The following is a 27,999-nucleotide window of genomic DNA, read 5'->3' as shown; positions in this document are numbered from 1 at the left end:
CCTGAGTCATACAGTGTAGATCTACTGCCCTCCACAGGCCAGAGCACATCATTGCACCCAATTACAAAACGTGACTCGACACTTTCTCCAGCCCTTCATTGAGTCATCCATCACAGCTACAGTCCCCCGGTGCACTGCACAGACTGCAATGCACTTGATTTAAGATGCAAGAGTGACCAAAACAAATGCTACACTTTATTTTTTAATATCAGAGATACAAAACAAATCTTATTTACAATCATTTTCACAGATATGGGAATGTTTTAGTGATAATATTTAGGTAGGGGGTGACATTTCAGTTGAGACGTGTTTTCTTCAGCCTGGAGGTCTCGGCTGCTGCTTTGCGCTTACGTGACGGAGTGCCTGAAGCTTCTTCAGAGGGAGCTTCAGCCAGGTAGTACAGCTCGATAGGCGGGGTCGGCTCCTGTGTCAGTGAGAAAAAAACACACCTTTAACACTGAATATACTGAGTTTAACTTAATAGAGAGGCGAAGTCTCTCTCTGTCTAGACTTTCATGACTTGCAAAATTATGATCCTTGTAAGATAATGTCATTTAAAAATCCTGAGACGTGTTAAACGGTCTACAAATTGAGATTGTGTAATTCTGTTGGCATATATGACTATAACATTTGTTGGGGTCCATTTTTACAAAGCCATTACACGGCTTCACTTTGTGGAAACGATACATTTACATAAACATTACCACAAAATTATCTAAGATTTTGTTATTCATGATAATATGAGGTTTGTCCAGTGATATCAAAAGCTCCACTAACCTGCATGAGGTAGTCTGCGATGTACTCTGGCTTCAAGCATGTGACTCCTTGGGAGGAAGCCGCCGACACGTCGACTCTGAAGTCTCCGGGCTTCAGCCGGCTGAAGTCTGCAAACAGGTGAGTGGCCTCCTTGTACAAGGACGGGGAGGGACTCGGCAGCACCTGGAGAGAGACAGAAATTACAGGTGAGAACTAATGACTTCAATATGTTCACAGAAAAAAACATGTCAACCTTTTGTGGAAAATATGGCTGAGAGGTAGAGGAACTGGTAAAGTACTACAGTAGTTGTTTCAGGGTTTTATAGCGGAGGTGAGTCACCTCGTCTGAATCAAAGGTCAGCAAATGTCATATTTAATGATTGTGGTTTGGGAGTCATCTCCTAATTAACAACTAAACAAATCACAAGGCAAGATCTGTCAAGATCTGGGTGGCTTACCACCGAGGCTAAACCCGTCCCTGGGGGACACCCTGTGAGCATACTAGGAGAGACGCTCCCCAATTTGCAACGTATTTGTTGGACAGAGATTCTCTACAGGGCCACTGTTACCTCGCACAGCAGCTGGATTCTCACGAAATCAAGCGAGAATCACGGGATGACATGTCACATGAAGACCCATCTTGTCAGGCTTCAAGTAATGAGTGTGTAATTAGATTTAGTTAGTAATGAGTTTTAAAATACCATTAAATCTATGCAAGAACAACGCAAGCAAAATGTCCAGTGACCAGCAGTTATACAGTGCTAGAAGCAGATTGTAACGCATTATTAGTATGTTTATAATTCATTACAGAAAGAGCTGTTTGTCTGATTTGAACACTGCATTAGTGTTGAGTAAAAGGACAAATTAAGTTGGATTTAACACTACTAATAAACAAGCAGCAACCTTGGCTCTGCCAGACTGCAGTAACCGCCTGAAGCCTGATTCTCTGTTCTGGTCGATGTTCAGCATCACCGTCCATCCACTGAAGGCTCCCTGACAAACACAAAAAGAATATTTAGCATACTTTAACACTCAAGTAGAAGATAATACAATACAATGACAGTAATTAGGACTGTTCTGTTAACTGTGTGTGTATGTGTGCCTGTAAGTACCTCTTGCTCAGAGCGTCCCTGCAGGGTTTTTCTCCAGCGCATGGCTGCTAACGCCAGTCTCCTCTGCTGGGAGGTGATGGAGGGCAACGCATCCAGAATGGAGCTACTGCCCCACTCATACTCATCCTCCTGGAACACACACATAATGAAATATAAAATATAATCAGCATGAAAAATAACAATGGACCATTTTGTGATAGTTACAAAGATATGAGAATGAACTTTAAAAATCTTTAAAATCCTCTGAGTGAACTAATAAAATATGGTTTTGTAGCTAATGGCAAAACTGTATGTCCATTTCTATATGCTCAAAATGTAGTTGGCTTGTGTTGCTTATTCTACATGTTTCAATTTTGCCAAAAATAAACTGTTAGCACTAATTAGATCCTGTAAAAAACATTAAATTCTGTGCTCCTTAGCGCAACTGGGAAGCCATGACTGACTTGGCTGAGACCAACAGTCACATGATAAAGATTTAGTGAAACTTTAACTGAACTGCGGGCTGTTTACACAGAGCTTGTAGATTCATAGATTCATTTTTTCATAAAATAAATTATCAAAGAAATTCAATTTGCATTTTTTTTTTAATGATTTATGGCATTATAACTGTTCTCTCTACTTCTCGACATGATTGGGATGTTTCCATAAAGGTGCAGGACTTACAGTATATCTTGCAGTGAAAAACGTGAGCAAAAAAACGCCCTGAAACTGCTTGGGGTTCAGAGACTGTAAAACAGAAACCTTCAGATCCTGACCTGGATGAAGCGATCCACAGAGCGACAGGCCTCCAGGTACGAGCGGTGCAGGATCCATTTGCCCGCCGCCATCGCTGCCAGGTACTTCTCGTTGCGCAGAGGAGTCCCTACGATGATGTGGGAGCAGCTGGGGTCGAAAGACTGCTTGTCCAGGACGACACCGCCTACAATACAGAAACAGAAATGGACATAAAGAAAAGAAAGAACTAGATAAAGATAAAGATAACATATTCTGTACCCAATCTGGAGTTATAGATACAGACCTGATAATAAAAGAGCATTATATAAATGTATGAACGGCTGTCAAAGTGCCCTTAAGCAAGACATTCATCCCTACCTGCGGACTCACTATGAGCTGCTGTGAGTGAAACATCACTTTCACCTTTAGAGGCAGAATTAAACACATTGTTCTGGAAAGAATTTCATCTCATGGACTGTTTTATGCATCAATCTGTCCCTTTATACTTAATGTTTGTCTTTGTAAATGCTGAATCCTATTTGAATATACCATATCATTTCCACTAATGGTTCAACTTCTGATGGTAGTCGTGGTGGTTTATTTGAGAATACTGCTGAGCTCACAACAGGAAACATCTGCAGGAGGAAATATTCCCAGACCCTGGAGGCAGATCCTCCTGTTTAGTCATCAGGGATTAGCTCCTCTGACTTCTGCCTGTGATGTGTTGTGGTTATTTTTTTTACTGCAGCATGATGAAATACTGTTTAGAGCCCTAATTAGGTGGAAGACACACCAAGCTCCTCTATGAGGTGACTGTAATCAATGCGTTCCTGAGGGCTGAGGGAGGACAGCTGGAATCTGGGTGGCTGCTTTTCTTCCTCACGCTCCTCCTGAGAGGAAGAAAGAACCTTTTAGCACCAGTAGCTTGTTTGAAAGAGACGCTATAGAATGCGCATTACAGTTGTATTAAAACTTCCTTTTCTTAATGTAAGTATGAATCTTCACCTGTGGCTCCGGTGCTACCGGGGGGTTGGCCAGAGGGAAGGCGATGCTGGGGGCTTTAGGAGTGAGGATGTCGTTTTCTCGCTCCTCTGTTGGAGCCGTTGTGACTCTCTGGCCCATGTGCTGGTCGATGACGTCACATGCAGCTGGGAGAGGATACAGTGATTACAGTGAAAGTCAAATTCATTAGTTTAAACTGAGCTTACAGTATGTCAGAAACCACATCTTTCCAGTTGGATGTGTTTATGGTGAAATTACTCTTTTCGGATGCAGGTAAATAAACATCTGACTAACTTTAGAGTTCTCTATAGAATTGGGTTGCACCAGCTATTTTTAATTGAACTCTTACCCATCTCCACCAGCTCAGAGTCCGTCATGGAGTCCCTGAACTGAGCGCCGTTTTCTGCAGTGGGAGGAGGAGGAGGTGCGAGGGGCTCAGAGTATTGTGAGGGGCTACCAGGCCACTGTAAATTATCAGCCAGCTTGGCCCTCTCCTCTCTGGCTGTAGGGTCATCCCAAACTATCTGTTCACTCTGAGACGGCTCTGTGTTTATGTCCAGAGCCGCTTCTCTGGGAACCCTGAAATCAGGACAGAATGAGGGGAATTTATTTGGATGAGGATGTGTATGAACCCCATAACTTACCCCTCTTCTCACCACATGGCTTCCTTACCTCAGAGCTTCCAGAGTACGTCTGCTCCCGCAGCGTCCGACCCGGTTCCCGTCAGGTGTGTGGGGGCTCGAGTCGGCCCCTCCTGATCCCATCCTGCTGAGCCTGACTGAGGTACGCCTCCCTGTCGTCAGCTTGGTGGCCGACATGATCTCCTGGAGCTGTCTTTGCAGGTTCTCTCTCATTTCTAGAGTCTCTGAAATACCTGGAGACAAGACATAAACACCCACATGAATCCTCGTGTTCATTAATCGTGCAGAAGCTTTGTGGAAATAAATGAAAGCTGGAAAAAGACACCCACCACTTCTATCATTCATCTCTTCTTGATCTACACTTCCATCGCTAACACGGCGTAATGTTGTGGCTTCTTCTGTGTGTTCACACTGAGGGACAAATAATTAAACGGACAAACAGAAAGACAACAACATGAGACACCGCCTGCATTTATGAGATACCGCTTCATTAGACATTACCAATAATAACATATTGCTTCCTGCAGAACAGTATCTAATGTCTCTGAATCTTGGAGGTGAATTTATATATTTACATCCACCTTGTCGTCCTTTACCTCGGTGATGTCTTTGAGTTGGGTTCGTGTAAAAGGTGGAGACCTCTGGGTGCTGTTAGGCACCTGGCTGAGGGTTAGACTCATCTTGGGGTTGTAGGTGAAAGGATACAGAGACTCGGAGACATGCTTCTGCTCCTCAGCACACTGCACAAGACGACACAGAAGTTTATTAACCACAAGAATTAATTGAATGATGAGGGGAAACATAGCTGAACTCCCATCAGTCTGCAAAATAAACATATCAAAGCTGTTTTTGATTTAATATTCTGCTGTTGTTGATGAGATGATAATTATTCCCCCCAAGTGAAATGTACTAAGTGAATGCTGAAAGGAACAGGAGGTACAAAGCAGCCATGGAAATAAGATCCCAAAGTGCATCTTAATATCACTTTATGCATCTTCCTGAAGACATATTTTCTTTTCAAGCTTGTAGAACCAATGTCAACACAAATATTGAAATACTGAAAAAAATCATTAGTTCCGGCCCCAATTCATTTAAAAGTGCAAAGATATTAACTACTCTACAAAGATTTGTTAATATATTCCTGTGCATTTAAGAGTAAAAAACAAGTAGTTGATATTTGCTACTGGTAGACGTACAGCCTGCAGCCAGTACTGGGAGACCACATGCAGTCCTCTCTCCTTCACTCCTCTGTATTCCCGGGTGTTGTCCCCGACACGGCCCTGGTAGATGTAGTGTGTCACTGTATCGTCACAAGCCCACCTAAAAACAAGTTGATAAAGAGATGTTTGTACTATTTGCATCCATATTTACTACAATAAAAATGTAAAAGAATGATTACAGCAACCGGTAACTCATTTACTGTACATACAGGCACATTGGGATTGTTTTATGACTGTTAAAATGTTATAAACCATCCTTTAATTAAAATGTGTTGATTACCTGAAGTCAGCTCCAAGCGAGGCAGCGATGGCATTCAGTTCACTCTGCATTTTGCTCAGCTTCTTTCCCACACAGACGACAACACCAGTCAGAGGGCTGGCTTCTTTTTCTGGGACCTTACAAACAAATTTGATAATATTTTTGTTAAAATGTCGAGTGATATAGACATGATATATAGAATACTCTTTCACATGTTCCCTTGTACTATAAATTATGTTCTCTTGTACTAAATGACAGTAAAGGTTTCTGGAATTAAAAGAGATCCTCCATTAGTGTCATTGTATTTGACATACTAAGTGATTCTGAGATTAAAGTGTATTTTTATGTAATTCAGTTTACCTCCTTCTCAGTCGTCTTGGTAAATTGGGGGCTAGCAGACATGGCTTGCATATCTGAGGCGCTATTGGCGAGAGCCACCTTCAGGTTCCTGTTGATGACTTCAGTCAGTGGAGTCTCCGGTCTCTCTCCTGGTTTGGATCTTCCTCCTGGAGTCTCCAGTGCTCCTAGTGCATCCTTAATAAAAGGAACAGTCCATGTATTAATAGGATGATCTATCAAATATCAGTGCACAATTAAAAGGAGACACTACGGGTGAATAGAGTCAAAATATTAACTAATAGCTATCACCACCAAACTTCCCCCGTTGATTACTTACATTAAGACAATTATTTTTTGCATTACAAGTTTTCTGAAATTTTATGTTTAAATATGCAAATTACACGTTTTTGCCGTTTTTTAGGAATAGAATGTTCTATAAATCAGGCTATGAAGGATATATGAACAAACCCTTCCTCCGGCCACGACTGTCGCCGGCGCAGAGGCATAAAAACTAATTGTGAGAAAACAGCCTTTAAAGATATGTATTGTAAAATTACATACATTTTGCAAGAGATGTTTAAATATGTAAATAAGGCAAAATCTAATGCTATCTATCTATCTGATGCTTTGGGTGAATTTAAAAGAAATCTACAGACACAAAAAGACAAAGTAGTAAAATCAAAACCTAAATGTGTATGTTGGATGTCTTTGCATGAAGACATGTTATGGGAGCAAAATAGACCTAAATCTCAAAATTGACCAGTGCATGAAAAACAAAAGCAAAACAAAAATCATAATCATAGCACTAGATTCTGTTGGATCCCAACCTTAACGTTGAAAGAGGGTCTGAACAGCTGGTCTCTGTTGAGGAAACGAGAGGGAGTGTCCAGCTGCAGGGAGGCTTCCTTCTGAAGGGGGTTCCTTCTGCCGCCCTCCTGGTTTTGTTTGGGGGTGCTGAAACCCTCTTTGGGCTTCTTCTCGTCCAACACGGAGCGGAACACTTTGCTCCGGAAGCGACCCAAATCCAGCGGGGTGACGGCCTTACCGCTCTGGAGACCCAGCAGAGGGATCTCTGGAGACGAACGTGCTGGTGGAGGCATGGCAGGCTTCTGGGAACCACCGACAAAACTCTCATCCCTCTCTGTAGGAAAAGAAGAAAATAAAGTCATTGTCACAGGAAACAATGAAAATCAGACACGAACTAAAATGCACTACCGAATCACACCCAACAACAACAACGGATATAGCAAAAATATTCATTAATTCGGTCAAAAATGCCTCGCAGAATTCCCTTGGAGATCAATTTTATTAAAATTTTCAAATAATCTCTCAGATAACTTAAAAATAAATATAAAACAAACCATTCATTGGTAATTTACTATAATTATTGCCATCCATCATGTTCTACACCCAGCCAATGCAAATAAAACATGCATTTACATCCATATAAAGGCTTTAATCTAACCTGGCGAGGGTGGCAGGTCGACTAGAAAGCGCCCCTCCTCTGCCCTCTGGCCGGTCCGAGCAGACTCTAGTATCCAGCGCATGGTGACGGCTGGAAGCCCCCACTTCTTCGCCGCCTGGTACTTTGTGCCGTCGGGGCTCTGCAGCACCAGATGAGAGCTGGCCAGCATCCCTTTCTTCTGGTTGGCCAGGCGCACAAAGTAATCCTGGACACTGCAGGAGGGAGAGATGAGAGGATTTAAGACAAGTAGTTTGCACAATGAGCAGGCAGGACACATGAGGGTAATAAAAGTATGCAGGAGAGAGAGAACACTTATTTAGCTGTGGTATAACCTCACAGCCCAGGACCTCCTACAGCGAGAAATATGAACAATGGAAATTCCTCTTTTTGATATTTGTTTCCTGAACACAAAACAACTGCTATTACACTACAAGTACAATATACAGGTATGTTTTTATAGAGGTTGACGCCCAGAAACGTCCTGAACACAGCAAACTAAGAAAATACAGGCAGAGGGCAGAGTCTCTGCAGATACAGACACAGCCGTTCACTTCTAGTGGGTCATAAGTGATGATTGAGAGGGATTATTTTTGTATGAGTCTATACATTGCTTTTTAGGAAACTCCTACTCATTCTCCCTTTAAGTCTATGAATTGTGCTATATAAATACATTTGCCTTTGCCTTAGACCAAACTACACATCATCCAAATCAATTTAGAAAAGGTAAACACCAAACACTCCTGCAACTCTTAATGTTTATACCGTGCAGCCTAAAATAAAACAGCATGTGTGGTCAGACTGCAATGTAACCGTACTTGGCTCCGAGGTGCTTGGCCAGCTCCACCAAAGACTCCCTCTCTGCTCCGGTGAACTGGCTGACAGACAGAACGCAATCTTTGAGAGGAAAACGTTCGTCCATCACAGGAACTGGTGTGAACAGAGGGTTGGAGGACAGCTGCAGAACACACTCCTTCTCCACACACATGGCCTGAAAATTAACAAGAGCAAAGCAGACCTGCATTAAACTTACAAATTACTTTCATACGACACTAAACTGATAGAGATCTGACAATATTTTATTGATTCATCAATTGTTTATTCTATAAAACGTAAATAAAATTGTGAAAAATGCCCATCACAGTCTTCAAAATGCCTTATTTTGTCCAACCTAAACTCAAAGATATTCAATTTTAGGGCTGCAACTAACGATTATTTTCATTATCTGTTAATCTGTCGATTATTTGATTGATTAATCGATTAATTGTTACAGCTCTATTCAATTTGACAGCATAAAAAACAGCTGGAACCAGACAATGTTTTGCATTTTTGCCTGACAATTTACCTAAACAATTAATTTGATTATCAAAACTTGTTGATTTTCTGTCAATCCATTAATTAACTAATTGTTTTCGGCTCAAAAATTGAGGGCGCTGCCTCAAAAAATCGACAAGCAACACACAGAAACCCTTTATTAAAAGACGATTAATAAAAACTAAATATTTGCCCCTTTGTCCGACCAGCTGACAAATCAACAGATGGTGCTGAAATCACCAAGAATGCTACACCCTCCTCCCAACACAGATATAATGATCTTACCAGCCAGGTATCAGTAACCACCTCATCCACTGTGGCCTCCACTGAACAGCCCAACAGTGGGACCACTGCATAGTCTGCCACCACACGTGTACGGCCCATCAGTATCCTGCCTCCGTTTTCTGTCACCAGTAGCGAGAGCTGGGCCTCCGACTCAGCGCCAAAGCCCACAAGAAGGAAACATTTCCCGGAAAACAGGCCTGCCTCGCTGGCTTCCTGCAGGGTCGAGTCTGGCTCTGGTCCTCTGGTGTGGTTTGGTGCCCAGGGTTCAGCAAATGTACTGATGGACTTCCTGCTGCTGACCTCTGCTGGTGGGGGCATGTCCACTGAAGGGTAAAAGGAAAATGAGATTAGCTGCAATATATAGAACTATATCTGGGAAAATCTCTTCATAGTGTCCAATTAAACAAAGCGTATTCTTCAACAACAGTTACTTACCTACTGTAGGGTCATCATCCATGTACTGAGAGAGCAGATCTTCCTCTGCTCTCGTGTGCCTGGGGGTGCTGGGACTGGCCACAGGGGGACCAGCTGAGTGCCGGGAGGCGGGAGTGTGACGGGCAGCCACAGATACAGCAGCCGGAGCCGGGGGCAGACAGTCAGGGTGGAGGTAACTCGCTTCTGGGAGGAGACTGCCTTTGTTGAAACTGTCCAGCAGCCACTGCACTGTTACTACATGAGGTCTGAGAAGTACAATACAGACATAACACCATTTAAAGTGTGGCACAAGGGTTGAAAATGTACAATAAGTGAGGATGCAATAAATACAATGTAAAGTAATAATCTTTGCTGTTCAGACCTGTGTGTTGCTTTGAAGAGAAAGTTCTTGAGGTCCTGGTCCAGCTCTCCCATGACCACATGTGTGAGTTCCTCACTGGGCTGGTTGAAGCGCAGACCTCCTGCAGCGTTCACGAGACGCCGCAGCTTCTCCAGTTTCTTCCCTGGCAGGCCACACAGATACAGCTGCACAACATTTAACAAAGTTTAAAATAAAGCCTCGACTTTGCCTTTCACATTATCAAGAAATTACAACAACAACAACAACAACAACATTGTGGAAAAAGAAATCTCCACTCTAAGTGAAAAGAAATATTCTTTTGTTTACCTTACAACCATCCAGTATATCATCAGCTGGGCAGACGGTGAGATCCAGAGTATCTATGGTGTCTGGAGCTTCCAGGCGGCTGATGGTGCCGTTGGTGAGAGCTGTGTCATTTATTGTCATGCTAGCATTCACAGAGATGTGGCTCAAGCCCAACAGAGATGGACCCTCTGGAGGTAAAAAAAAACATGATTCTTCATTATAACACATTACAGACTAACACTCTGAAAACACATTTTAAAATACAGTAAACAACAAATAACTGCACTCAGTCTGTGGCTCACCCTCCTTCTTGTTGGTGCCAGTGGGGGTGGAAGTGTGCGGTCGACTGGTCTTTGAGTTACGCTCCACAGTGTACCTGCTCTCGTCTTGACAGAAGCCCTTTTCTATGCTGTCAAACAGCCAGTGCAGAGACACGCAATACACATTCCACTTCCTCGCACACTCGTACTTCTGACCTGCAAACAGATACAAATACTTACAAATGATACTGGTAGCCACAACGGTAGCACACCCAAGACTATAGCTATAGTGATTCTTGTAAATGTTCTACAATGAATCTTGCAACCCATTGTGCTGAAACTGCTGGTGACTTACCGGTTGGCTCACTGACGATGAGGTGTGTACACTCATTCATTTTGAGCTGACCGGTGTAGTTGGCTCCATGCTGATCACAGAGCCGCTGCACCTCTTTACGCTCTGTGCTGGAGAGGCCGGTCACACAAACAGTGCAGCCACGCAGCACAGGACACACATAGTCCTCAATGGGTAGATCTGTATACCTGAAAAGACTGTAGGAGGCAGAGCGAGGTGTTAATTTCATCTAAAGTGTGTCATAATCATTAGTATTATCATCAAATATTCACAATGTATAATTTGATGAACCTTCAAGATTTTTTCAATAAACAGTGCATGAAAGAGTTTATTTGGACAACATCAAAAAAAAAATCAGTATGTATGTTTCTACAGTAGATGTTAGAACAGAAATGTCAGTTTTAATGAGGGTACATACCTGTCCTGAGATTTCTCCCAGCAGGTGTTGACCCATGTGGGCAGCAGGATGGGTTTACCCAGGCTGGAAGCTACCAGGTATTTCTTGCTGCCCACCTCTCCGGCTATCAAGTGTGTGACAGAGACATTTAGATCAAGATAGACCCGTCCACCCATGAGTTGCACCAGATCCATCACCTCTGTCTGTAGAGACGGACAGAAACAAACACATAGAACACTTTAGAAGACACTGTGCTGTGCTTCCCCAACTCTCACAGTTTTCGTATGTATTTTGGGATGTACATCAATGAACCATTAGGATGAGTTCCTTTCATATGAATTGGCCTTTTTCAGATGTTCACTATTAAGTGCAAACAATATTATGCACACACTGTATAGTACTTTGATTGTGCCCTGCTATTTCATAACAATGATAAAGGCTACATTCGTTAACATGTTGTAATTTGTGGTTTCCTATTTCCAACTAGCTCTAGTCTGTGTTCCCTAAAATTATGTAATTATATTTGTACTTCTAATCACCTAAAACATACAGCTGAGACAGACACCTATATGCTAACATTACCAACCTGCCTGAGACTTTAAAAAGCGGTGAAATATATATCCTTTATCTAACCGGGTATAAAACTCATTGAGATTAAAATCTCTTTTCCAAGAGTGACCTGGCCAAGAGGGCAGCACAGATATTGTTACAACAATAAAACAAACAATACAAGCAGACAAATACAACAGTCACACACCATGAGTGAAACGAGCATGACATCCAGTTTGTATGCAACACAAAATAATTTGCTATAACACACAAACAGGTCAATTTCAAAACAATTCAGTGAAACAATCAAGAGCAATCACATCGACCTATAGTGCCACTTTCTCGATCCTTAAAATGGATTTAAATTGAAGAGGAGATATACCCTCCTTGATCCTTAATGTTTAGTTTAGTTTAATTTAATTGGGCCGATCATTGCTGAATGTTTTATGTCTCACTCATTCATATCTTCGCTGAGGTATTTGGCATTTGCCAAACCAAAAGGAGCTACAATCTGCAAAGCATCAGACGCAGTGAACTAACCCGTGTTGCTTTATCCAGGCTGGTGCAGGAAATAGTGATGTCAGCCATGGCCATGTTATAGACGGGCATCTCTGCTTTGGGGACACAATGCTGCTGCTGCAGGCAGTACAACACCACCAGTGGACTCACCACTCGGCAGCCAAGCTACAGAACAAATAACAAAGAGTTAGAGAGAGAAGAATTACTCTACATGATTATGAATTTTAGGATCCAGGTTTCGTTGTTTGTATCAGATATTGAGTTAGACCTTTTTGCAGTGCAGAAAGGCCGGGGTGGTGAAGCTGCTGAAGACAAACAGAGACTTGTCCTTCTGGTCCATCTGTAAAACAGCATCTTCATCGATGGTTTTCAAGTACTTGTCAGACTGCAGCTCCAAGATGGCCTGTGTGTGTAAACATGAGACAATCATCATCATCTACTGACAGTAGAGCAGTGGCAATCATCAATACAAGATTTGATAATTGGACACTTTACCTCATAAGCCTTGACAGCATACTCTGTTTTTAGTCCATTGCTTTCCACAAACTTCACAATGAAGCCTTCCCTGTCTCCTTTGGACATGGTCAACCTGTAACTGAATAAGGACCAGTGGAAACACTTAATGTTATACTAGGAGCTTCCGATAGCTCTAAAATCCTACAGAACACACAGTATCATCTCCTGTCCTATGGTCTCCTTTGTGCAAAGAAACTGATTCTCTTGTCCTGGAAAGGGAAAGAAGTGCCAACATTTAAATCCTGGATAACAACACTGACTGATACCCTCCACCTAGAAAGAATCCGTTACACCCTTAATGACAGACTGCAGGTATTTGAAAAGATTTGGAGACCGATGATATCCTCTATAGAAGGTACGGACAATCAAGACGCAATACACACATAGTCTTTAGTACCCGAGGTAGCACTGCTCAGGGATGGGAAGGTTACATGTTTATGTATATACTGTATGTCGCCAATGTCTCCCTGATTTGTTTGCCTTAGGGTGTTGTCTGTGTTTTATTTATTTATTTATTTTTCTCCTTTAACTACTTATGTTCTTCTTTGTATTTGCTTGTCTCCATTTTTGTTTGCCCTTAGTTCCTAGTATTGTCTGTTTTTGTTGATATATATAAAAAATGAGGCATGATACACACCCCACAGAAGTCTGTATCAGGCCATCAGACTTTTAAATAAATAATTCATACGACACCTTCTCACACAAAAATATATCTTATACTGTATATGTTCTAAATGTATATGTTCTTATTATACCTTGTACAAAGTATTTCCTTTTATAATTGTAATATAACTTGTCATATTTAATGGAGCTTCCCAGCAAAAAGCATTTCACACGATTGTACCTGTATAACCAGCTTGACAATAAACATCTTGAATCTTGAATCTATCACTGACATGCACATGCTTCCTAATACAAAAAAAATGGTTTAGGGCCAAAATACATTTCTGATCTTCTGCTATGTTCTGAACCATCCAGACCTCTCAGGTCATCTGGATCAGGTCTACTTAGTGTCCCCAGAGTCAGAACTAAACATGCAGAAGAAGCAGGGTTCAGTTTTTATGCACCAAATATTTGGAACAAGCTCCCAGAAACCTTTCTTTTAAATCAAAGCTTAAAACTTTCCTGTTTGCTGCTGCCTTTTATTAAACCAGATAATGATCTGATATACTGCACTAGAGCTTTAACTCTTGTGTTATTATACTCTATTTTAGCTTCTATCCTAGCTTTTATTTTTAGCTTGTTTTTATTTTCTAATCTTTAATGTTTTTATAACTGTTTTGATTATGTCTTAATGTTCTTTTGCACTTTGTCGCAATGTTCTTGAATGTTTATGTCAAGCACTTTGAATTGCCCTGTTGTTGAAATGTGCTGTATTAAAGCTGCCTTGCCTTGAATAAGGACCAGTGGAGAGACTTAATGTTAGTTATAATGGCATTAGCTGGCCTTAGCAGTAAATGTTAGCCTCTGAGTCAGCAGCTATCATCAGAATATGCTCAGACTAAACGTGTTTTTAATACTAAACAGGCTACAGATTGGTACGTTATAGGTATATAGTATTATACTAATAGCTACTAACTTTAAACAGTTCTTCGGGTCAATGTTAACTAACTGATGGAGACTTACCTTCCTCCTCTTTGATGGACTGTCAGAAGAATAAAGAGGCTTTTTCTACTCTGACAGTAATTAATATGAACTCTAACTAGTCATTGGGAACTATCTTAACGCTAGTATGGCTTGTCAATAAGAAACTACTTGAGATAAAGCAGGTTATGTAACGCTACTGTTTCAGACAGAATTAGCTGACTCACTGGTTATCTAGCTAACTAACATTAAAATAAGCTAAAGTTATAAAGATAAACAATACTTCAGATTATTAGTGTTCATATTATCATAAACGAGATGTTCCCACAGCATTTAAAGAAATAAATATACATATATAGGTAATAATTTAATGATAATAGCTTGATTAAATTAAGAAGATCCGCTTTGTTGTTGTTATTGTTCCTTATTCGCGCCAACCAACGGCGTAACTTCCGGTGTGTTACCTTCTAATACGACCGTGTGGAGTTCAGGGACTTCCGGTGTTGTAAAGATCCGCAGCATCTTCTTCTTCTTCTTTGAGGTTTATTGGCGGTTGGCAAACAACAATTTGGTGCATTACCGCCACTAACTGGTCTGGAGTAAGGATCATTCTGGCTAATAATTACTATATTAAAAAAAGAAAAAAAAGAAAACAAACAACCTCATATTTTTCCAGTCATATTAAGTTGTCTAAGATACTGAAATCATGTTTTATAACACTCATTTAGTGAGTTCTTTTGTAGAATATCTATTAAATCAAAGTGTACTTTAATCTCATTGAGGCCTTGACTCAAATGCCTTCTTTCTTCCTCATATCTCTCACAATGCAATATGACATGCTCCACCGTTTTCCTCTAATTACATTGACCTGTGTCATGTTTAGCTATTTTAAATAGTTTAAATATCAAGAATTAGATTTGGACACACTGGACTAAACAGTCCAGTGTGTCCAAATCTAAGTGTTGATATTGTCTCATCTCTCCTGTTCCTTCCCACACACCTCATTTCTCCCACTTTCCTTTGAACTCTGTAAAACCACCGTCCTTTTCTCTCTTCCTCCCATTGCTTCTGCCACCTTTCCCTCAGTCTCTGTTTAATAATGCTCTTCATTTCATCCGCAGCATCTACAGTATTCAATGTTTGATGATATTGTAAAACATGCCCTAAAACTAAAGTAATACAATCATACATTGGTTTTAAAAAATATGAGCATAATAATAAATAAAGCCAAACATATCAAAACTATTTAAAAGCCTAATGGTGTGATTAAAACTCGTACAAACTGTCAGGATGCTGATTTTTACTGTAAAAAAATGACTTTTTATTGTTTATCCTTAAAAGAAAGCTTAAAGAACCTATAATATCTCAAGGTCCTGTCCACACTGTCGGGAATAACCTTCTGGTGGGGAAATACTTCATTTAGGGATTTATTTAATTATTATTATTTAAATATATGAGTTATTGGCTTTTTAGTACCTTTTGATATCCCTGTTTTAAATGTGTTCTGTTTTTATTGCAAAGCACTTTGTAACTGCGTTTTCAAGGTGCTATATAAATAAAGATTTTTGACTGTTGGGCTTGAGTTTGCCATGTTATGATTTGAGCATATTTCTTATGCTAAATGCAGTACCCGTGAGGGTTTCTGGACAACATTTGTCATTGTTTTGCGTTGTTAATTGATTTCTAATAATAAATATATATACATATATGTATACATTTGCATAAAGCAGCATATTTGCCCACCCTCATGTTGATAAGAGTATTAAATACTTGACAAATCTCCCTTTAAGGTACATTTTGAACAGATAAAAAACGTGTGATTAATTTGCAATTAATCGAGATTAACTATGGACAATCATGGGATTAATCGTGATTAAATATTTGAATCGATCAACAGCCCTAATTATAATACAATAATATAATATATATGAATCTGAAATTGACCATTCTGCATGATGGGTACTTTTACATTTGGTACTTTATTTTGATGTTAATACTTTTGTACTTTTACTTAAGTAACATTTTGAAAGCAATACTTTTGCTGTGGTATTAGTACTTTTACAAGATCTGAATACTTCTAGCACCACTGTGTGTGTGTGTGTGTGTGTGTGTGTGTGTGTGTGTGTGTGTGTGTGTGTGTGTGTGCGCGCGTGCGTGCGTGTGTGTGTGTGTGTGTGTGTGTGTGTGTGTGTATGTGTGTGTGTGTGTGTGCTTTGATGGAAGAATTAAAGCAATAATAACAGGTGACGACTCAAGTTGCATGCAGTATCAATATTATTGAAATATTTTTGTGACAACTTTTACAGATCATGTAATTCTTTCAGGTTCAGATAATTCAGGTATACAATCTTCACAGCATTTGGATGAGAAAACCGTCCCACACTTCTCACAGTTGGGACTTTGTTCTCCAGCATCAATCCACCGATGAATCAACTGATGATTCTTTAAATTTTCCCGTCGAGTGTAACTCTTTGTGCACTTCTCACAGGTGTAGGGCTTCTCTCCAGTATGAGTCCGCTGATGACGCTGTAAATTTCCCGGCTGGCTGAAACTCTTCCCACACTGCTCACAGTTGTAGGGCTTCTCTCCAGAATGAGTCCGCTGATGAACTTTTAAAGATCTAGAGGATCTGTAACTCTTCCCACACTGGTCGCAGGTGTAGGGCTTTTTTCCAGGGTTGCTACTCTGACGATCCTTCAGATGCCCTGGGAATGACCAGTCACAGCGGTGTGGTTCCTCCATAGTGTCGGCAGGCTGCTGTGGATCCATTTGTTCTCCCACGAATCTCTCCTCACCCTCGCCACAAGGTCCGACAGGAATTGTGGCCGTCTGTTGCTATGAAGCAAAAATATGTAGACAGAGAAAGATAGAGAGAGCACAAGAGGATATTAATTGGTGGAGCTCACTAATAATATAAGAAGAGGTGACCTCTCAATAACTAGTTTTCCATATTAAAACATCAGAGAGGTACTAAGACGTGCTGTGTTAAGTCATCCTGAATGTTATAAAGTATGTTTGTTGTACACAGATTAAACCACGGTTATAGAAACTCTCCCAGGTGATCCTATAGGTTTATATTATAGTTTTAATGATTTCAACTTGAGAAATCATGTTTTGTCTGTAATTTAGGCATGGCGGACAAGTTTAAATACCACAATACCCATGAGCCTCAGCCACCGTTGCCATGGAACAGAGGCAATTCACAACACTTCACTGAATTTAAAAATAAATTGCTGCAGATTGTGGTTTTCAGTAACATAATTTTAAGCTCTGTGATTGGATGTTTCTTGCAGAAATGCACCTTGGGAGTTGTAGTTAACATCTCAAGTATTTATGTACAAACAATGTTTTACACCTTTGACTTTTTATTAAAAAATGAGATGCTTTCTGTCAGTCACGTAACATTGTTTAAGGGAAAAGGAATGGGACTTTTACTTCAGCTAAACAGACAACAACTCTTTATGTTTACCTCTTCTTCTGATGAGCTCATTGCGTTGCTGGTGGTTATCTCCACTTCTACCAGATATTCTTCCTCCATTTGTGAGTCAAACTGTCATCATAAAACAAAGACAGTAAAGCAGAGAAAAAACATGAATAAACAAGTGTCCATATGCAAGTATAGTCCAGTCAGACATGTGTAACTTTGAATAATAACACACAGACATTCATCCTTCCTCCCCACAATGTGCATTTTTTAAATAACTGCCCTTTAATTAGAAATGTCTGATAAATATTTGTGAAAATGATGAACAACTTATATTAAACAGAGTTTTGACATTAATTTTTTTTACCATAAAAAGGAAAATACTATAGAAATGTATAATTTCTGTACATACAGCTAAAGTAAAAGAGAGCTAGCTATATTAAGTCTGTTTAAAGCTAGCTGGTGAGAAAGCCATGGCCAACTGTGGCTAAATCTAAATCTTGCTAACTGAGTTTGTTATCCTACATAAATAAGGCAGTAGCTAAATCACATCATTATATAGAGAATATTCAAATTAAAAATCAAATAAGACTCTTGTGTTGTGAAACACACTGTTGAATTCAACAGTGTGTTTCACAACACAACAGTCTTTACTTTAGCTTCAACTTCACAAGAGGACCAGTTACAATTTACAGAACAAACTTATAAATCAGCTGATTTCTAAAGTTATTTTGAATGCTAAAAATGTTATGCAGTTTTTTTGTGCAGTATAACATTAAAGACTAAAAGTATACACCAGCTGCACAAAGATTATCTGTTCTTACCTTGTGTTGATGAAGTTGAACAGTGACTTCTGCAGGTGATGATGGGAGTCTTCACTGAGTCTTCTCAGAGTTGCACGTTTGACAGATGCACTGAAGGTCTCCATGGTAACCGTGACTGAATCCAAATATTTAAATGCTGCTGTCTTGGCCAGGTCTCTCTTGCAAAAGAAATTCTTAATCTCAATGAGTACTACCTAATAAAATATATATATTATTTTTATAAAAATAAAAATAAAAATATTTTTTTTAACAATAAAAAATATATATTTTTTTTTATAAAAATAAAAATAAAAATATATATATTTTTTTATAAAAATAAAAATATATTTTGTTTAAAAATAAAAATATATTTTTTTATAAAAATAAATATTTTTTTAACAATAAAAAAAATATATTTTTTTTATAAAAATAAAAATATATTGTTTAAAAATAAAAAAATATATATATATATATATAAAAAAAAAAAAAAAGGCGTCTGAAACTATTTTTTTTTTATAAAAATAAAAATATTTTTATTTTTATAAAAATAAAAATATTATTTTATAAAAATATATATTTTTTTAACAATAAAAAAAAAATGTTTTTTAATAAAAATAAAAATATTTTTTTATAAAAATAAACATATATTTTCTCATAAAAATATATTTTTTTAACAATAAAAAAAATATATATTTCTTAATAAAAATAAAAGTATTTTTTTTATAAAAATAAAAATAAAATATATATTTTTTTATAAAAAATAATTTCCCAATTTATGATTAATAAAGAACATCTATCTGAAAATCAGATGAGATAACTTGGCGTGACATGGGAAAATCCATCCAATACTGTGATCATTTCACTCTATGAGAAAATATATGTGTTAATTTTCTTCTTTGGAAACAATAAAATACTTTTGACTCCTGCTTTTCAAACACGAGGGAACAATAATCTGCTCATTCTGTTGAAAAATCTGTTACTTTGACAAACACAAATGTAAATACAAAAGAACAACACTGTGGGTTCCCTTTTATTCTTAAAATTTTATGTACAAGTGTGACTGATTTTTTTTTTTTTTTAATGTACATTCAATATAGAAAGTTTATATACGTAATATTACATTGAACATTTCACAAATTGCACTAGTCTTTCACATAGATTCGTAATCAACGTCATTCGTCATGTCTTAGCAGAAGCTCATTTCCGGTGGTTATTATTCACTTATAAATATTCTAGTGCTTTTTGCATTCTGGGGGGGGGGGAAGGAGAATTACTTTAAAAAATGTGAGGCAGAAAGGGTAGCCTTCAAAGAGAGAGCAGATTGAACTGTGAATTAAGATCAGAGGAATAAGAGGCTGGACAGCTGGAGAGCAGATCTGTGTCAACTTTGAAAGGGTGGATCGAGCGAGAGGTCAGCATCACTCCGAGGGTTCAAGTGACATTTTCTTGTGGAGAAACAGGGCGAAGAAATCATAAACAGATATTTTCAGATTTCCTTTTTTAACATGTTTCCTTTTCCATATGAGAATCCATTATTATCCATTATAGACTAGTAAATGACATGTTTATGTAAGAAGTGGATAGGTCCTGTGCACAAATGTGTCACAAACAAGACTTGAGTATCCTCTGTTCAGGATTTAGGGTACAGTAAGAGGAATAATAAGATAATCGAGAAGAGACAGTTTTAACCTATGATACGCCTCAGTCTTCCAATGTCTTTCTCATGAAACAAAATCTAGAGTAAAAAATATATTCATACAAAAAGTAAACTCCTCTGTGTGTCATTGGAAGAAACAAGAAATGTAGTACAGAAACAAAACAAATGTGGTCATCCGTTAAAACAATTTCAAAGTGTTTATGAAGACTTGAGTGCCGTTTTGTAAGGGGAGAGGAGAGTGATACTGGAGGAGGTGTTGCAGAGATTTTGGTGACGGTCAATGACGGCCCGCTCTCCTCCGTCTTTCTCGCTCTCCATCCCCTCGTCTGGGAGCTGAACAGTCCCTCTCTGAGCTGCGGCCGTGAAGCTGCAGGGCAGTCTGGGTGCCTGAGCGTGACTGTGAGTGTGTCCATCAGCCTTGGTCTCCAATGTCGTTGTCCACAGGGGGTGGGACGTTGGGAATTACCGTGGTGCCAGTTCCTGCTGTAAGGTAACCTGCTACTCCTGGACCTACAGGTGACAGGAAGAGAGATACGATTCAGTACAGGTGTGACCAGGCGGGAGAGCTGGAGTGCTAGTTGTGAGCTACAATGACGTAATAAACTACTGTAAAAGACATCAACTACTGAATGTATAGAGGAGTGATCACTACATTGACTGCAGTATTTTAAAGGGATAGTTTGTGTGTTTTGAGGTGGGATTGTACGAGGTACTTATCTATAATCAGTGTATTAACTATAGTAGATGGCAGTCGGCACGCCCCCAGTTTGGAGAAGCAGACAGGAGTTTCCAAAGCAATGTACTGCTATATTTACAACATTTTCACCGCTTTAACTTGCCGTCAGACAGCCTTTTCTGACGGGGAACTGAAGCCCTTTTATCCATCTATGCTCTTGCCAAAGCCACCAGACTCCATTGAAAAAAAACTGCAATTTTACCTCGCAGAACACGGGGTTGCTGGTCTACCGCTGCCTCGATCGGTTAGATGGTTTACATTATTGTGTGACTTTGATGAATCCGAACTAACCATTTAAAACACCAAAGTCACACAATAACACTAACTAACTAACTAACTAACTAACTAACTAACTAACTGATCGAGACAGCGGTAGACCAGAAACTCCCGTGTTCTGCGAGGTAAAATTTTTTTTTTTTTTTCCAATGGACTCTGGTTGCTTAGGTGAGAGCACAGATAACGGCTTCAGTTCCCCGTCAGAAACAGACTGTATAGCTGTCTGACGGCAAATTAAACTGGTGAAAATATTCTAAATATAGCGTACAATGAAACTGATATTGATTTTTTTAGTTAGGCCTTTCTTTTAGGTGACTAAAATATGTTTTGCTGCTGCCGCTGTCCACAGCAGTACATTGCTTTTTAATCCGTGTGGTAACTCTATGGATAAGTACCTCATACAACCCACTTCAAAACACCCAAACTATCCCTTTAAGCTTTTAATTTTCAGCTTTCAAGGCCATTTCTGTTAGTAGTTGGTGGATGGAGATGAAGATGGTATGACATTACTGTCAGCACTGTGAAGATGGGAGAGGTGGGAATGGAAAATTAAGTGTGGGTCAAAGATGGAGGTAAAGAGGTGAGGAATGGCAGTAGGAGCGAGGTCAAAGTCTACCTGCATCAGAGCAAGAGAGAGGAGGGCTGTGAGGGCCCAGCTTAGGAGTCTAGAGCCCACCTCGCAGTGGGCTACTGGCGGCCATGAGAGAAGGAGTGGATACCCCTGAGGAGGAAAGGTGGAGGACAAAGAGGAAGGGAAGGGCAGGGCCAGGAAGTTATAGGACGTGGAGACAGAAAGGGTCTCTGGGTTTAAGCACAAGTGAGGAGTCAGCCACAAGGTGTTGTTTTAGGATAAAGCAAAAGCATTAAGATTCAACAACAGCTCAGAGAAAGACTTACCTTTTGAACACTGACAGAAAAATGAGTTCAACAGCTTTGCTTGTTAAGAAAATGTCAGGTTTTGTGATGCCAAGTGTTTTATAGCGGATGTATAGAAATACTGTACCTGTCAGGTAGCCTGCGGTCTGAGTCTCTGAGATGAAAAGATCATGTTTCTGGTCTTTGAAGGCACTCCACACTGAGGACTTCGCTAGAATCTCATTCACCTGCAAAGCAGCAATTTGCAAAGAGTTTCAAATAAGATAAATGAACAGTATGATGTCATTTTGACAATTAATGGTACTAATCATTCAGTAGGTTTAACTTATAATCCTGCTGGTCGTGTGCTCCTATCATACCTGTTCTCCGTACAGCAGACTGCGAGTCATGGACTTGAGAGCCTTTACTATCTGGGCCTTTGTAGCTGAAGGGTTATCTAATGTCTCCAGACCGATTCCTTCCAGTAGCTTCAGGAGGTATGGCACCAGCTCCACTCTGAGAGCCTGTTCAGATCATTAATAAAATACATTATTATTCATTTTACATGGTCATCAAACATGATGTACATAACAAAATAAAATAAATAACAACGGTGACAGTTTACCTGGGCCACTAGTTCAGTCTGCTCCTTCTGGAACATGCGGTTGAGAGCTTCACAAGCTAATCCGGCCATGTCTGGTCGAGATCTCATCCCAGTCATGAGTGGGCCGATAGTCTCCAGAGAAGCCATGGAGCGTACACACAGCTACACAAAAACAACTGTTTTAGTGTGTCATAGTGCAGAAAGGAGACAAACTACCCAATACATTGTTTGTTTGGCAAATCTTAAAGAGGACCTGTTACGCTTATTTTCAGGTGCATTCTTGTATTTTGTGTTTCTACTAGAACATGTTTACATGCTTATCGTTATCATACCGGCTGTGCTGCAGCACCTCTTTTCACCCTCTGTCTGAAACGCTCTGTTTTGAGCTCCTCACCTCATTGTCTGACAGCACGTGGATGAGACGGATGGCGCTCTTGGGCACGGCGTTGTTCTTGTGGTTGAGTGCCGTCAGGACGCGAGGCAGGTGACCCAGAGGAGGAACCTGGTCGGCCAGCTGGCTCTGTGTGCTGAACAGACACGCCGCTGCCGTGGTAACCGTCTCCAGGGCCTCACCCTGCAGGAGATCGACGGAAGAAGTGAAATTGTGAGTGTAAGAACAGAGTAAGCGGAAACATAAAATACTGTTTGTGTTTCTCAGTAAGGCAGCTCCTTACATTGGGGTTGTTCTTCTCCAGCAGCTCAGTCAGGGTCTCCAGCAGAGACACCAGGAACTCTCGAGGCTTGCGTAGCACCCAGCCTGGCTGAGCAATAAAGATACGCAGGAAGACTCCACCAACTTCTAGCTCGCCCTGTCCTGCTCCGTAAGCCACTGTGAAGTCCTCTGGCAACTGAGCACACAAAACAAGAATTTATTGTCACAATAAATCATACACAACAGCATATCACTGCTTTATTGCAAGTATTAAATTATTGCACTCACTCTCCAGTTCACATCAGGATTATCCTTCTGCTGTTTAAAGTGCCTGGAAAAAACATTATATTAGACAATTAGGATACTCCAATATTTCAAACTTGTCACTAGCTATTGGTAAAATAGAGCATTGAATTGCGCTCATGTCATACTCGAGCATCATCTCCCGGACAGTTGTGGACACTGTCTCCCTTGAGCCGTCATTCCAGATGAGCTCAGGGTTCTCGTGCGTTCCCTCGAATATGTGCACAGCTGCCTCGGCGTTGTCTCGCATGGCGTCCATGAACACACCAGGAAGGAAACGGATCAGCGTTAGACGCACCTGGCAGGGATGAGGATATATGATGATGATGCATGATAACGCGAGGAGGAGGATATTTATCATTTTAATTGTTCTATTCATATCTGTCCAGACTGACCTTTGGCCCAACCAGCTTGTCTGAGGTCATCTTGGAGAACAGCTCTGCAGTCTGTGTGCGAACTTGGGGATGTGTGCAGTTACAGAAGAGGTCTAGCAAGTAGATCAGAGCACCTGGGGAACAAACAGATGAACATGAACATCTGTGCGCTCAGAATTCACATAAATATGGAAAAGGAAAAATAGAATTACACTGACCTTTGGCCATAGCCTCTTTGACTATCTTTGTGTTGGAAGTCAGTGCATACAAGGTTTCCAGCACCATTTGCCTGCCTAAATGATGAAAAAAAAACACATTTTAATCCACAGATACAACACTACAATACGTAAGAAAAGGCTGAAAAGAGCACAGTGATTTGTTTTCTGTTTCCGAGTGTCTTCTTACTGGAGGGGAGCGAGTGCAGCAGCAACAAAAGGTTGGACAACACCAGCGACTCAGCAATGTTGCTAACGCATTCTTGGTTTGACGTCACTGTATTCACAACCTGCAGAGGAAACCAGTATGAGGAAAATGCACATTGGGAATCACAGTAAAATTAGATATCGGGACCAAGAAGAACCTCTACCTCCAAAACCAGCTGCTGTACTCGTCCAGCTCCATGAACCCGCAACAACGAGAAGAGCAGCTTGAAATGGCCGATGCACTCTGACTCCGAACCTGAAATCATACAAAGAGAACTGCTTAGACAAGTTAAGACATCTAAATAAAACAACAACACGCTCTTCGGATAAAGCAGAACTGGAGGAAGTGTCATATCTCACCGGGGTTGTTCTTGATGACATTGCGGAGAGCCTCTAAAGCCATCTCAGCGAAGCGGAGCCTCTCGGCATGCTGCTGGGACTCTACTTTGTTACTCTGACTCATGGCCAGCAGAGTGTGGAGGTACTGGGCCTGGGAGCCTACGTAGTCCAGAAGACTGGCTGCAAATGCTTTGGGGTACTAAAAACAGAGATTGCAACACATCATAATGCAACACAATATAGCATCATAATTAAAGTTAATTTCATATCAAATTCATGCAAATAAACCAAATAGACCAGACGTTCCCAAACTATTCAGACCGTGTACCACTATATACCAAACCAAATCTCCCAAGTGACACTTCCCCCTGCAGACCCAACAACGTAAAAACCAGGAAGCCACCTCACTTGTAAACAGCCTTTTCTGCTCCTCTGGCCCTGTGATGGTAAATCCCAGATTAATGAAGCCAGCCTGGTAACTTCTTTTCATTTTGCTAGACGTGGCGCCGCTTGGCGGCTCAACTGCCCACTATGACTCCTCTTCATCATTGAAAGGTTTGTCTGACTCTGAACTGTCAGGGCCAGCGTTGTCACTTTTCTCTCAACTGTCTTTTGGACCTTGTTGCCATTTAAAATTTCTACTCGTTCAGCTTTAATCAACGACTGAGGAGTATGAATCCGACTAACGCTAACGTTACTAGTTCGTGCTAGGTCAGACGTGACTTCCCACAAAATTTTATTTCTAAAATATTAAAATGATTAACAACAAATGTTTATATCATTGTAATGTGATGTGTATATGGTATTAATAACTGTTTTGCCTGTAATAAAATTGAATCAAATGACAATTTTTGGTTTTAAGTTAAGGACTTGGGCCAGTTGGAGTGCAATTGTTACATCTTTTAGCAAGGCTCTTGCGTACCACCGGACCGGAGCTGAAATAGACTATTAAATGTGCCAAAATACTACAAATAAAATGGGTTTTTAGTCAATACTACTGTCAATATTCACAGCTATAATGAATGTGGCTGTTTCAAGATGCCGTCTGTTATGATCTAAAAGTGGTTGTAATACTATGCTGTTCTTTTTACTCACCTCAAGAGGAAACGACGGTTGCTCATTGTAGACCCGGACAAAGATCTCACCAACTATCAGCTCTTTGCTGTGATCAGTGAACACAAACTCTGCACCAAAGCTTTCATCATTTTCTCCCTATGAAGAGACCAAAGAGAGGATGCATGAATAAAGTGGAAAACGCTTATATGGAGTCTGCTATAAAGAAATAACAGACTGTAGCACGCTGTGATTGACCAATCAGAACAGAGTATTCAAAAAATCAGTGTAAATAACTAATATCTATTTTGATATTATAAATGGTATTCATACCCTCTTGATGTTTCCCTGCTGTTGACCCTCCAGGAACTCCAGCAGCTCGGCTCGGGTTCCATTGTTCCAGATCAGGTACGGGTTCTCTGAGTTGCTATTCATCAGCTTCAGGACCTAAATGCACAACAGGACACTCAGCTTGGTGTTGGGGTTTATGTATGTAAAAGCTGGACACAACCCTCCTTATCCACCTGTACAACATACCTCAGCAGGAGTTCCTTTTCCCAGCTTCCTTGAAATGTATGGCGTCAGCATGGCTGCTAAGCTCTTGCGGATGGTGGGGTTCTCTGGAGGCGTGCCCTCGATGCCGTTGGTCTCTGAAACGGGATTGTTCCCGTCTGGGGTGTGAGGTATCTGGGCGTAGCCTCCGAGACGGCTCAGAGCCACCAGGCTGAGCTTGGCCAGGCTGTTTGACACCTGCTGTTGGTTTGTGTCCTGGCTAGCTTGCACGCCGCTCTCCTCCAGAGTGTAGTCGTAGTTGAAGAGGTGGACCAGTAGGTGCCAGAGCACGCCAGCGTGGTACAGATGGGTCTGTAGGAAGAAATCCACTGCGAAGGAGCTCACGCACTGTACTGCCAGGGCGGCAGTTTTCGGGAGACCCTGGGAGGTGGCGATATTGATGATGAAAAATAGTACACAATGAAGATTTTTCTTTCTAATTATAGACAGAAAACTCAGAAGAATAAAGTATTATAGTGGGTTCTCACCTTTCCAAAGAACAAGATGTGACAGAGGTCCCTGATGATGTTGGGCAGTTCGATGATCTTTTCCCTGCATTCCTCAAACTGGGCTGCTACACTGTAGCACTTACAGATGTGCCCGCACACCTGTGGCACATTCAAGTATTGAAAATGTGTTATAGAAATCATTAATACAAGCAGTACAGTAGTCATCTCCAGAGAGAAAGGTGTCTACAGGTGAATACAGATTAATTTTACCTGTACAGCCATGTCATCAGGCTTGCTGGATGCAGTTAATACAGCAACGCACCGAGAGAGAGCCTCCAGCAATATCTGATTAAATACAGGAAACAATCATTTATTCAGTCAACATGTAGACGAACAGTGGTTTCATTTAGACTGGCTGATATTTGAGGATTTGTGACTGCGTGCATACCTCGATGCCGTTGTCGCGGCGCAGCTCCTCTGCGTTAAGAGCTGAGCAGTTGACGGTGTGGAAGGCCAGTTCAGCAGCAGCCGGGAGGAGAGGGGAGGTTTTGGAGAAGAGCAGATCATCCTCTGTTTCCATTGTGATTGTTTTGATGAGCATGGGGTAACCGGCGTATTTGTAAGGTTCCAGTTCTGTTAATAAACAATTAAGAGGAGGAGGAGCAGTATTAGTTAAAAAATCTCTAACAACCAACACACTTTCACTAAAAAAATGTGCCTGAACTTGTTTCTTTCAAAATGCATGTAGGTAGAAAGAACAATAGCAAAAATGAAAGACATAAAGTTGATCCGTCTGCATACCTTGTTTGTGTCGGTTGAACAGGATGCTCTGAGCTTTGAGGATGAGGATGATGTTTTCTGGGTCGGGGCCGTCCAGGATTCGGGCAGACTTTGTGCAGAGGAACTCGTAGGCTTTGTTGACTTTCTCAAACATTTCCTGAAAGATACAAGTTGAAATGAAATCTTTGGATGAAGCTATGAAAGCCCTTGCATAGATATGTCATTAATAATCATAATACATACCCTGCCCTCTGGGTTCTTGTCTGGATGGTACTTCTGTGCCAGTCTGAAGTAAGCTTTCCTGATTTTACTCTCATCGTGCCTGAGGACAAAAATGCCAACATGTCTTGAGTCCCGC

The 27,999-nt window shown here is 40.5% G+C and overlaps 2 protein-coding genes and 1 long non-coding RNA gene across 13 annotated transcripts in view; all 3 read right to left on the bottom strand.

Moving 5' to 3' along the window:
• Positions 1–173: 173 nt before the first annotated feature.
• topbp1 (DNA topoisomerase II binding protein 1) lies at positions 174–14,807 on the bottom strand. 4 transcript variants are annotated; one of them, XM_074621494.1, is made up of 28 exons: positions 14,405–14,807; positions 12,758–12,857; positions 12,531–12,665; positions 12,284–12,427; positions 11,216–11,397; positions 10,801–10,994; positions 10,488–10,661; positions 10,207–10,373; positions 9,901–10,064; positions 9,540–9,784; positions 9,105–9,427; positions 8,324–8,496; positions 7,509–7,720; positions 6,871–7,184; positions 6,065–6,238; positions 5,726–5,841; positions 5,422–5,545; positions 4,807–4,965; positions 4,555–4,636; positions 4,257–4,458; positions 3,934–4,163; positions 3,588–3,730; positions 3,376–3,472; positions 2,624–2,787; positions 1,869–1,997; positions 1,660–1,749; positions 778–939; positions 174–424 (listed from the first exon to the last, which is right to left on the bottom strand). In XM_074621494.1, the coding sequence occupies exons 2-28, from the start codon at positions 12,842–12,844 to the stop codon at positions 296–298; spliced, it is 4,515 nt and encodes a 1,504-aa protein (XP_074477595.1). In that variant the 5' UTR covers positions 12,845–12,857; positions 14,405–14,807; the 3' UTR covers positions 174–295. The 4 variants fall into 4 exon arrangements, with proteins under 4 accessions (XP_074477595.1, XP_074477597.1, XP_074477596.1 ...); XM_074621496.1 differs by having other exon boundaries at positions 4,822–4,965; positions 14,405–14,804; XM_074621495.1 differs by lacking the exon at positions 14,405–14,807 and having other exon boundaries at positions 4,822–4,965; positions 12,758–12,939.
• Positions 14,808–16,618: 1,811 nt separating this feature from the next.
• Positions 16,619–18,750, bottom strand: LOC141759430 (uncharacterized). The gene is made up of 3 exons (XR_012592119.1): positions 18,611–18,750; positions 17,832–17,912; positions 16,619–17,197 (listed from the first exon to the last, which is right to left on the bottom strand). It is a non-coding gene; the product is annotated as an uncharacterized LOC141759430 (long non-coding RNA).
• Positions 18,751–19,601: 851 nt separating this feature from the next.
• Positions 19,602–27,999, bottom strand: part of dnajc13 (DnaJ heat shock protein family (Hsp40) member C13) — a 33,769-nt gene continuing 25,371 nt past the window's right edge. For 4 of the 8 annotated variants that reach the window (XM_074622427.1, XM_074622428.1, XM_074622430.1 and 1 more), the window contains 22 exons: positions 27,885–27,963; positions 27,663–27,798; positions 27,310–27,494; positions 27,132–27,206; positions 26,901–27,020; positions 26,398–26,793; positions 26,194–26,307; positions 25,903–26,019; positions 25,216–25,245; positions 24,829–25,006; positions 24,633–24,724; positions 24,452–24,551; positions 24,265–24,339; positions 24,068–24,180; positions 23,801–23,970; positions 23,658–23,700; positions 23,392–23,565; positions 23,112–23,291; positions 22,739–22,879; positions 22,494–22,637; positions 22,262–22,361; positions 19,602–20,756 (listed from right to left, as the gene is read on the bottom strand). In XM_074622427.1, coding sequence (XP_074478528.1) covers positions 20,659–20,756; positions 22,262–22,361; positions 22,494–22,637; positions 22,739–22,879; positions 23,112–23,291; positions 23,392–23,565; positions 23,658–23,700; positions 23,801–23,970; positions 24,068–24,180; positions 24,265–24,339; positions 24,452–24,551; positions 24,633–24,724; positions 24,829–25,006; positions 25,216–25,245; positions 25,903–26,019; positions 26,194–26,307; positions 26,398–26,793; positions 26,901–27,020; positions 27,132–27,206; positions 27,310–27,494; positions 27,663–27,798; positions 27,885–27,963 — 2,860 coding nt within the window. In that variant the 3' untranslated portion in view covers positions 19,602–20,658. The remainder of the gene's footprint in view (positions 20,757–22,261; positions 22,362–22,493; positions 22,638–22,738; positions 22,880–23,111; positions 23,292–23,391; positions 23,566–23,657; positions 23,701–23,800; positions 23,971–24,067; positions 24,181–24,264; positions 24,340–24,451; positions 24,552–24,632; positions 24,725–24,828; positions 25,007–25,215; positions 25,246–25,902; positions 26,020–26,193; positions 26,308–26,397; positions 26,794–26,900; positions 27,021–27,131; positions 27,207–27,309; positions 27,495–27,662; positions 27,799–27,884; positions 27,964–27,999) is intronic. The other 4 variants (XM_074622429.1, XM_074622431.1, XM_074622433.1 and 1 more) reach the window with 1 other exon arrangement.

Source organism: Sebastes fasciatus, chromosome 21 (assembly GCF_043250625.1).
Source record: "Sebastes fasciatus isolate fSebFas1 chromosome 21, fSebFas1.pri, whole genome shotgun sequence".
Taxonomy (NCBI): Eukaryota; Metazoa; Chordata; class Actinopteri; order Perciformes; family Sebastidae; genus Sebastes; species Sebastes fasciatus.
This window is presented reverse-complemented; position numbering and strand designations above follow the sequence as displayed.

Coding starts and splice junctions, on each gene's coding strand:
- topbp1 (XM_074621494.1), bottom strand. CDS start 12,844: ATGTCCAAAGGAGACAGGGAAGGCTTCATTGTGAAGTTTGTGGAAAGC. Junction 7,185..7,508: donor CGACCTGCCACCCTCGCCAG/GTTAGATTAAAG, acceptor CTTTTCCTACAG/AGAGGGATGAGAGTTTTGTC. Junction 5,842..6,064: donor CCAAGACGACTGAGAAGGAG/GTAAACTGAATT, acceptor TTTGTTTGTAAG/GTCCCAGAAAAAGAAGCCAG.